Source organism: Temnothorax americanus, unplaced genomic scaffold (genome assembly GCF_048541705.1).
Source record: "Temnothorax americanus isolate GAGA-0224 unplaced genomic scaffold, ASM4854170v1 Scaffold308, whole genome shotgun sequence".
Lineage (NCBI taxonomy): Eukaryota > Metazoa > Arthropoda > Insecta > Hymenoptera > Formicidae > Temnothorax > Temnothorax americanus.
The window spans coordinates 1-10,642 of record NW_027509451.1 but is presented as its reverse complement, the minus strand read 5'-3'; the positions used below and the strand labels follow the sequence as shown (position 1 = coordinate 10,642).

Genomic DNA, 10,642 nt, shown 5'->3' with positions numbered 1-10,642 from the left:
GAAAAAATTGGAGGAGGGAAAGGGAGGGGAGTTGGCAAGGGAATGCTGGGAGGAGGTAAAGAGGAGGGCGAAAAGAGGGGTGAGCAGGGGGGGATGGGAGGAGGAGAGAAAAGAAGCGGTGGAGAGCAGGGGATGGAAGATAGAGGAAGTGGAGGAGCTGAGGGAGGAGGGGAGGTGGAGGGGGGAGGACGTGCTTGAGAGAGAAAAGAGAATACAAAGAGAAGAGAGGTGGAAGGAGATAGGGGAGGCAAAATTTAACAAGTGGTATGGCATGATAAAAGGGGAGGGGATACCGGAGTACTTAAAAAAGAACTGGGGAGAAAATAGATGGCAGAGGGTGGCTAGATACAGGCTGGGAGGTGGTATGAGGGGGGTGAAACATTGGATGACAGAGGAGAGAAGAGTGTGCAGGGTGTGTGGAGGGGGGGAGGAGACGTGGGAACACGTGTGGGAAGATTGTGCAGATTGGGGGGGAGGGAGATCATGGCAAGAAGCGGTGGGGGAGGTGTTGGGGGAAGAAGGGGAGGGGGAGAGATGGCTGAGGAAATTAGAGAGAGTAAGGGAGGGAGAGGGTGATGGAGGGGATTGGGAGGTAGGGGAGGGGAGGAGTGAATGAGAGAAAGAGGAGAAATGAGGAGATTGTAAACGGAAACGGAAGTCCACAGAGATAGGGAACTTGCGAGCGTGTGTGTGTGTGTGAAAAGATAGGTAGGGCGATTAGTATGTAAGGTTAATTGTAAAATAGGCTAAGGTAGGTTAAGTGATTGTAAAGGGTTGGGAACGTCCCTACAAAACGCCTTGCAACCCTGAGGGGAGCCAATAAATATTTCTACCTACTTGCAGTAGATTTCCTGAAGGTGCCTGGATAACTGAAAGTACGGAAAGCGGAGGGGAAAAAATATTTTCACAACAGCGCGATCGCTGGACCATAACGCGATGCAGTTATAGGATGCTCGATGCATTTACGATGCACACCACACGGCCTCGTCGGTACAGATTGGGATTCAGATCGGCACCAGTATCATTCAAACAACGTTCCGAGCGCAGATTCACAGGCGAAAAACCAGTTTGCCGATCGTTCCCTTTGCTGGTGCGCATTAATGTTATTATCGTGATCGTTGGGACGCGAGCGATCGTGAACTTCACACCTTCCCCGATTTTTTATGAGATTCTTATGGCGTTTCGCGGGTTTAGCGCGCGCGTAAAGTCGCGGAGGAATCGTTGGGTCGTGTACAAGTGGGAGTGTACGGTGTTTGCATAGCAGGTTGTTCCACGTTGGAACAGCCGAAGGCGGGTTTTATGACATTTAAATGGGTGGGTGTTCTACCGATTCGCATGAAATTTTATACAGGTGTAAATAATGATTGACGAGTGCAGCGAAAACTATTCCAAAAGCTACAAATTTTTAATCGACAACGCGAAATGTATACACGATAATAACGGGTGAATGGCATCGAAGGGTAAATCAAGATTATCAAAGAATTATTTGAGAAAAGAAATTTCTGGTAGATCGCACGCGCGTATTTCCAGCAGATAAAAGAAGGCCTTTTCTTCCGTCTAGACTTCTTTCGTAATATCCATTACGCTTTCATCGTTAGAGTGTCGCGATCACTTACTTAACCAGAAGACAGTTACGTTCACACGTGGATACAATGCGTCGTTTCGCCACCGAGATACACCGTATCTAATGCGAGACGCCTAAAAGTCTTCGGCGTTTCCCCGAAGGAGCGCACCGCGCACGTTTCTTGTATCATCTCGGACACTAACGAAGATATAGGGTGTCGCCTGGCGGACAGATAATCGCACCGCGTCGGGTCTAACGTGTCGCTTGTCTGGAGGCTGGCCGGGATATTGCGTTACATTAATTAATGCGCGATATTGCGACCGCTGTTAAACGGCACTGTCGCGACGAATAACAATGAACAACAAAATTGTACTGTTTCTTCGTTTATACAGATTACACATATTGGGGAAATTCACAATTATTTTTACATTAAATTCAAATACGTCTTTAATATTTTTAGTTTTACAGAGAAACATTTCTTTTGAGTATTCAGCAATAATTCTTTAGCATGCACATATTTGGATTCTGTTTGTTCTAATATTGTTTTTCTTCATTAATAAATTTTCACGTACCATCTGTGTACATATCTTATATATCTATCTTGAAAAGATTTTATAAAAAAAATAAAGAGCCATATATACTATACTGCTATATAACAATAACATTGTATACTTAACGATTATCACACAAACTGGTACGAGATAGAAAAATTCTAATTAAATCTTTGAACCTAGCGTAAAAAATATGCAGGAATTATTGCGAATGATACAATGTGGCAATGATTATGTTCACTAGTGTAATGAGAACGGCGGCTGGAAATCGGCTGGTTGAGGGATCGCCGGTAGAACCGGATAAATCTCAATACAAAGTCAATTACGGCTGGCAGCTACGATCGTGTCGGTGGGCGTGAATGGCTCGCGCGAGTCATTTGCATCGTGCGCGCCGATATCGAGTTGATTTACAAATTCCAGCTTGCTCGGTGTAGCCCCGATGATTGACAGTTCGCGCCGTGTATTGTTTATTTACGCCGTGCGGATAAGAGTTCCTCGGCACAACTGTTGCAATATATCGATTAAATAACCTCGGGTAAGCAAAAATGCAACGAGAAGCGTGCAAGCTGCTATACTGATTTAAAAACTTAAAAAGTTGGTTTTTCTTTGACGAAGATAATTGATAGGGACAAATTGTGGTAAATTTACAAAATATTTTGTAAAACACCACATTCTGTCGAGTAATATTTAAAATAACACTAATAATAAGTAATAAAAATTATCTTTTTTTTTCTACGTGGAGAAATCTACTACCGGCCATTCGACCGATAGCCCCCTCATGTAGGAGGGGGAAGACCCCATCGCCTCCGTGAAAGGCGAAGGGAATGCCGGATTTTTAGCGGCTAAAACTCCACGATGGTCCTCACGGTGCCTTGACTGCGGGGGAGCCCCGGGAAACGCTATAATTCTGTTCAATTATGTTAAAGGGTCGTTTCAGTCATCAGTGGATTGAGAGATATCACTTAAAAAAAAACAAAAAAAAAACGCGTTAATAATACCTTATAAGTGACACAAAAAGCTATATAATGTTTATAAATTATACGCGCCTGAGCGGTTCATATACTAACTTTTCAATAATTTAATGTTGTTAAAATATAAAACAATAAAAATTTATTTATTAAATACAATTTTGAATCATTTCCTCGATTAATGTTTATTTATGTTAACCAGCCCATACTTATGCGCGCTACCCTCAACCTTTCCTACTGAAAAATTGTCAAAATACGCGGCACGGCTGAAGTTACTCGTGAAGATGAATATTCAATTATAATCTCCGTCCAGCATGTAGAGGAAAAGATGGACGGTCATGGGGGAATGGCTGGGCTGCATTGGATACACTATGTCGGTAGAAGGGACATTGACACACAATCGTGTCTTTATTTCCTTTTATCTACTAAAATAATTTAGGAAATGGATCGAATCAATGATATTTTGACAAAATATTGATAAGAATATACAGGGTTGTAAAAATTATTGCCCAATTTACTTTATTCGCGGCTGAAAATGCAATATTCCCGTCGGGTCGGCCTTATAGGTGTCGGAGGTACACCCAGAGAAAAGATTTATTCAGAACAAATAAAATTTTGTTCAGACTAATAAATTCTTTTATTTATATATCGGCCTAATAGCATTTTATTAATTTCAAGCTTATTTATTTATTTGGCTACATGTTTGTTGCTATAAATAAATATTTTATTAGATACTAAGAGTTCACATATTTAATGTCAACTTAATGACTTTCTTAGTATCTAATAAAATATTTATTTGTAGCAACAATATTTTTTTCTTTAAATAAAATATATTTTTAAATAAAATATATATTTGATTTTTTTCACACACACACACACACACACACACACACACATATAGGCCTATTGCTTTCTGATTTTATACAAAAATTAAATAAAACACAAAATTGCTTAAAATTTGTTTATTTTAATTAAAACTAAAAAAATACAATTTTTAAAATAAACAAAGTATAAAATATACATAGTATATGTATATATGGTATAAAAGTATGCAATCTTGGCAATAATTGTAACGGTCTTTAAATGCGCAAAAGTACATTTTTTAAATATTGCTTTATACGATAATTCGCAACCTGTTTATTGTTTAAAAAATCATTTTAGTTTTATTTTATAAAATATGTAAAATATTATTAGAAAAAGTCATGAGATTCTCATTCAACAGTGAACTCTGCGTAAAAAAATATTGGAAAAAAGTTATTCACGGTCTCAACTACTACGTCGAAGCACAAAAACATAAAATAAAAATGCTTAAAAACGTATAATATATTTATATACATACTAGAAAGTCCCTCAAATTAATAATGTTCGAGTGTTGTTTTAAACTAAACAAGTTTATAAGAGCTATTTATTTTCTTGAAAATTCTAATGTACTTATTCTTAACAGGTTAACAAGAGCCTTTATCGTCGATAAAGTTATATAATCTTAAGACTTTGTACTGGCATTTAATGTATATCCACGCCCTTGATAAAAAATACAGTCTTCAAAATTGTGTATACACTTGTAGTGTCGCATTAAAGCTCGCTGATAAGACTTGTAACACACGTTGGCACTTTTTCCTTTTGTAAATATATTTTGTAAAAATACCTCTGAATAAACATCCATGTATTATACGCTTCGGGTGGATATACTAGGTTCATAACGTGTATGACTTTGAAACACGTATCTACTGCTCCTAATACGCTACTCAGTTTGTACTCTACGTTCTCGAATCGTACGTAGAAATCCTTCGCCGTCTGTAATGTTTCTCCTACTATGATCACACACGGTTGAATCGGTCGCATGAGTTTTTCATATTTCTTTTTCCTCTGTTCCAGAAAAATTTGCTTGCTTACGGAATCCTTAAAAGGCAAGAAATTGATAATATTAGAATCTATCTGATATTATTAAAATAAACAATTGTTTATTAATTGATAATGTTACTTACTTTGACGTATAGAACAAACGTTTCTTGAGCTTCTGCTATTGTTGGTTTCCACGATCCTTTATCCTTTTCTCGGATTATCGCTGGCGGTAGCAATATTGGTAACAAGTACATTGCAATAATGTCTTTGCCATCTGTACATAAGCCATTACGTAATTTATGTAAAAAAATATTATTGTACACAATGTATTAATTACCTTCTGATATCACTGAAGGAAGGGTATTCAGAATCTGGTGTGCAATCGAGTGCTTGTCTTTATTTGAACGCTCTCTTATAATATCAATGAGCTTATCTCTGCAGCTAGGCCAGCCGTTCAGAAGATTGAGTCCTTTCTCCGGAAACAGAACAGTGAAATCAATCGAAATCTGTAAAGAAAGGATCATTTGAAGAACGCAATTTTACAACACAATGACAACATTTTACAAATCATACAAATATTTCAAAATTTAATTATCCATTTAGTCGAATGCAATACAGTTTATTTGTCCAAGTTAAATGTAGTAAATTCCAAACCTTATTTATATGTTTTATTTCAGTAGAATGCGTTTTATCTCAACAACTTTAGATTTACTGAAAATTTACTTTAATTCGCCATAATTATTTCTCTCGCTTCACCTCATTCAATTTTTCAATTTTTTTTGTAAATTCTATCCATCTTATGTCAATAAAATGTGCAAAATATATTTGGAGAATATCATACCAAAGAGTATCCTACTGGATGTTTGAATAATGGCCATTCCGTCAGAATATTAATTATTGAGAAATCTTTGCGCTTGGTAAACTGGGCAATCCGATTTGGTGCTGTTTTCGTCCAGCGTTCCAATACTTCTGTCCATGGTTCTGTATAGCTTTTAAGCCACACTTGCGATTGTGAAGAGTGAGGTTAACCGAAGGATAGAGTTATCCAACGGTGAAGAAATTGGCTCTAAGCGAAAGAAGGACCGACATACATTTTTTACTATAAACGATTAATAACTCATTATGATAGAATAACTGTAAAAGTTATTCTTAGTGAAAGGTGATAATAGGGCGCCGGTCATTCGTCACATCTCACATATATAAGTTTCGTGCATTTTAGAATTTAGAATATACTTACTTGTGAAAATTTCTATGTAGCTCTCCAAGCCTGAATTTTGTAAGAATGTCACCATCTCATGATCCATCTTCACTGTTACAATAATTTTCGACAAAACGCACTGCACACTGCACACGTCTATACAGGACGAGAAACAAAATAAGTGACGGGCGCGCGCGACGCAGCCAGCTACATCTATTAGCAAGCGCAACTTGATTTGATCTATTTGACCAAAAGAAATACTTATTTACATTTTTAATTTTGAATATCGCGTTTATTCAAACCAAAAGAATATTTCTTTATATGGCACAGCTATACATAAATAAAATTATTTAGTTGCACCAAGTAGCTCTCATAGTCACAATCTAATAAAAATTTTGTTCGCACAAATAAAATTATATTATATTCAAATAAATAATGTTCTAATGTACTTATTTATTTGAATGTAATAAATCATTTCTCTGGGTGTAGGGACATTTACCTTATATCTTTGCTTCACGTGCGGAACTAATTTCGTCTCCTAATAGACATTTCCCTATCCTTGCATTTTCTTGCTCGACATTTAACATATATAATCTCACATTGGAAATACAAACGCCATAATTATAGCACTAAATATAAAATAAATGTTTAAGTCCAAAAATCCGCCACTTTCAACTATTTGCCCTTTCAGAAGCTATCGGATTAGAAAGTAGACTTGTTTAAACAAACCTGCCGTTAAATAATGGTCTATTTACGAGCAAATAGAGCCGCAAGTAAAACCGTGGTCGTTTTGGTGATACGTTAAAAATAGTTTATTATGGGTAATCGTGCAGTTTTTTAACTTTGCAGGCGTTTTTTCGGTGTTTTTCCCACTCTACTGGGTTAGAATGCGTGGGTCGACGGCAGTGCTTTCTCTTCCGTCTTTCAGCGAAGAATCGGCCGTGCTCTCGACTAACGATCGATATAAACGGGAGACAAAACTAATTAGACGGGTTTATTAAAGACAATATGGCAAATTGCGCTCACTTAACGGCAACGGGGACCGCGAGCCCGCGGGGGCGCCCGCGCGATCGTGCACCGCGATAGACAACACACCGTCGGAGCGCGTCGGCACGATTCGGCTCGTTAATTATACCCCGCTTACGATTACAAGATCGCTTTAATTGCGATTGCGTAACGCTCGATCGATACACGTATATAGATTTAGCCGAGGCTCGGCGAACGTACCCCGAGGGGCTTCTCTCGTACACAATCCCACTGACCCGTTTTTCGTCTCGAGACGCATCCAAGTACGCGATCGACCGAGATCCCGGTTGCGAAATCAGTTTCGCTCGAGGTGCTAATTAACTCGCACCGCGGGATTTTTTCGAACTTTCATGTCCTTCGAGAGTGGTCCGCGCTGTTGCGTCGACAGGTACATTAATAAATCTCCGAGACCCCTCCTCTTCCCTCCCGCTTATTTCTTTCTATAAATACGATTTATAAATGTAATATAGGCTGCTCCATTTGTGTAAGTATACCTATACATGATTAGAGGTTCTTGCGTAATATATTGTTATCATTGAATATAAACTACTTGAATATAAGCTACGAGGTCGTTCAGAACACTTTAATTAAAAAAAGGTTTCGAAATGTATACGTTGTTGAAAGTTTCTCACGATTCTCACAACACACGTTTTCAAAAATAATATCTGAACGAAATCTGTTCACTATATACATATAATGTTTCGAAATAAAACGCATTTACGTCAATTTCAAGTTTTACAGGCATATTCTGTTAATGCATAAATCGCGCGTTTTACTGCGCACGATTAACAACGATCTCCCGAATAAAAGTCCCGACGTACCGGCGCAAAATCCAGAGATTTCTCGCGCGAGATAAATCAGGCAACTTGTTAATTTTTGCCAATTCCGCAAAGTGTACGTGTGTGGGCCTACCCTGATCGGGCGGAGCGCGTGTACATACATCTGTCACCGTGCGCGCCGCAAATCATATTACGCGTATCGCGTTTCAATTTACGCTTATACGAATCGTGTAGCACGATCGCGGTGCCGACAATCGCCACCGTTGCTAATACGTTGCTCCGCTCAAATGAGTCAGAATGACCTCTCTTAGCGGCGCCGGGATCCCAGCACCGGGTTGGATCGTGCCATGTATCCGCCGCCCACCTACGCCTGTCAATCGTCGATAGATCACACCCGATTGTAAATAAATCGTTTGAGAGCCCGCTGCTTCGATCCGTATAGGCCCGACACAGCAAGCGCTGACGCCTGCTTTATTTTACGCACCGAAATGATTTTCAATTTCGCCGCGAATCAATGCCACCAGATTTGTTACAACGAAATTAAATGCGTTATGTCATTATCGTTCGATGTTGACACCACACAGATAAAAAAATTGATCAACTTATTCGCAAAAGGCAGACCTATATTAATGCTATTAAGCGCTCAATGTCACCGACATTATCCTTGACAAATTGAGCAGACAGAATGCTCCAACGCGAAACGATCAGAAATTAATTCTGACCTTATTATACTAAATCCATTTATACCTTATAGTTTGTATGCAGCAAAATCAGAGTTAGAGCAATTAACGAAAGCAATATTAAAAAATATATCTTTGGTTTCTCTTTTTCGAATTTTTTTCATATTGTTGCTGCAATTACTTTAAATTTAACGAATAGCACAAATTTTAAACAGTTTTAACTAATACAAAATCGGGCAATAAAAGTGCACTAGATTCCCGTCCTATGTTTCATTCGATTGTAAGTCGCTGTATCAGCTTAATAGACGTGTTATGAGTTTCATCCGCACGTACCGCGCTAATGCATATACCGTGTGTCATTAAATCCGAAGCTGACTCATGTGTAAGATGAAACGACGCATCGGCAGCATATGTCGTCGCCCAAAATCATCCCTCTCATCTTTCCTCCCTACTCTAGCTCGATAAAAAATTACTGACCAGTCCATATTTATACTAAAAATTTTACTAAAAATATATTTCGTCTATTTATAATATTCAAATCAAATAATAAATAAAATATTCTTTTTTCTAAAGAATATTTTTCTAATACGCCATGTTTCGCAAACTGCATGTGTAAAAAATTTTCAGCTACTAAAAAAAGCGATTACCGATCAAAATTATTCTAATTCGATACTCTAAGCAAGCATGGTGGTGACCAGCGAAAATTATTATGCAGCGCTAACGACCTGCGGATAAGGAGATTGTTTACGATCGTCGTAAGTTAGCCATTGTTTGCTCAGGAGAGAATATTGTCTCCCTATCGTGTGTTTTATGGCCGCTCTCTCGGTTACCCCGCAAAGAGAGTCGAGACGGGAAATGCTGCAACGCGGAGGGGAGCAAAGGGAGAGTGAAATAGCGGAGAAATTGAACTCTGTGGCTATAGCATTATATCGAGAGATCTTGCACTCGAGAATGTCGCGAAATTCTCTGCGTGATCCCTTAGGGCAATTCGCGATTAACGAGAAAACGAAATTGGTTCGTTACACCGTTCTCTATTTTGTCTCATTGAAATCTGATTCCGTGAAGAATCCGATTGCATCTTGGATGACGTGTCGACCTGTCAGACCACGCAAGCGCGACGGTTCGTTAATTTTTCTTTTCCTTTGTCTATAGAAATGCTGGTAACGTCGGCGACGTGTGTCCTACGCGATATCACAGGCGGCAATAACCGCGGGTGCCTTCCTTCATTGTGTGCAAATGGCCATTAACCCCGCGAATAGTTTGCGACGTTCCTAGTGTCTCATTAAACATTTCTAATTGCGTGTGGCGGTTGACCGCGAGAGATTCAGGCTCTTATATTCTAATATCAAAATTCGAAAATATTTATAATTCTAGTCTAAACGGAATATCTATTTCATGTAGAATAAATGATTATAAGATTTGTAGAAATAATCTTTAAATATACTACACCTAGTAATAATATAATTCTTACACACAAGATATATTCTCTCTCTTAAATTCACAATTAATTAATTTACTAATCATAAAATTAATAAAATTGTTATTAATACATTAAAAGACGCAGTCTCTATATGTAATTGGTAAACTAGTAGAAATGTATCAATCAGAACGAATCTAAAATATTATATAGTCTTATAAATGTTATAATTATTTCAAATATAACCAGGAAATTCCCCGATCCCTCGAATGTTCGCATTCCTCTCTCGATTTTTTATTTGTCATGCAAATTATTGTATTTGCATATTTAATTCAACGCACAGTATATCCTTAAAAAACTTGACGTAATGACATAATCTCATATTTATATACGCGTAAGTATACGTTAGGTAAGTATTTCACTCGAGTTAATTTTTAGTTTTAGTGATAAGACCTAATAACCATCAGCAGAGAACATGCCGTACCTTCAAAAAAACAAAACTTTTTTTTATTAAAACAAGAAAAATACGATGATGATAAATTTAAAAACGCATAGATATGGTTGAAGAATTAGAAGACGAAAAAAAGCTAATAAAAGGTAACGAATTAGTTGAAAAA

The 10,642-nt window shown here is 37.9% G+C and overlaps 1 protein-coding gene across 1 annotated transcript; it reads right to left on the bottom strand.

Moving 5' to 3' along the window:
- Positions 1–4,299: 4,299 nt before the first annotated feature.
- LOC143900856 (uncharacterized) lies at positions 4,300–5,936 on the bottom strand. Its single transcript, XM_077412598.1, has 4 exons — positions 5,767–5,936; positions 5,263–5,431; positions 5,069–5,199; positions 4,300–4,982 (listed from the first exon to the last, which is right to left on the bottom strand). Exons 3-4 carry the CDS (start codon positions 5,177–5,179, stop codon positions 4,656–4,658), a joined length of 438 nt encoding a protein of 145 aa, XP_077268724.1. The 5' UTR covers positions 5,180–5,199; positions 5,263–5,431; positions 5,767–5,936; the 3' UTR covers positions 4,300–4,655.
- Between the last annotated feature and the right edge of the window lie 4,706 nt (positions 5,937–10,642).

Bases quoted from the DNA above. Each gene is read 5' to 3' on its own strand.
- LOC143900856 (XM_077412598.1), bottom strand. From the start codon at position 5,179: ATGTACTTGTTACCAATATTGCTACCGCCAGCGATAATCCGAGAAAAG. The intron at 4,983-5,068 runs GTAAGTAACATT...TTGCCTTTTAAG, and splicing joins CGTTTGTTCTATACGTCAAA to GATTCCGTAAGCAAGCAAAT.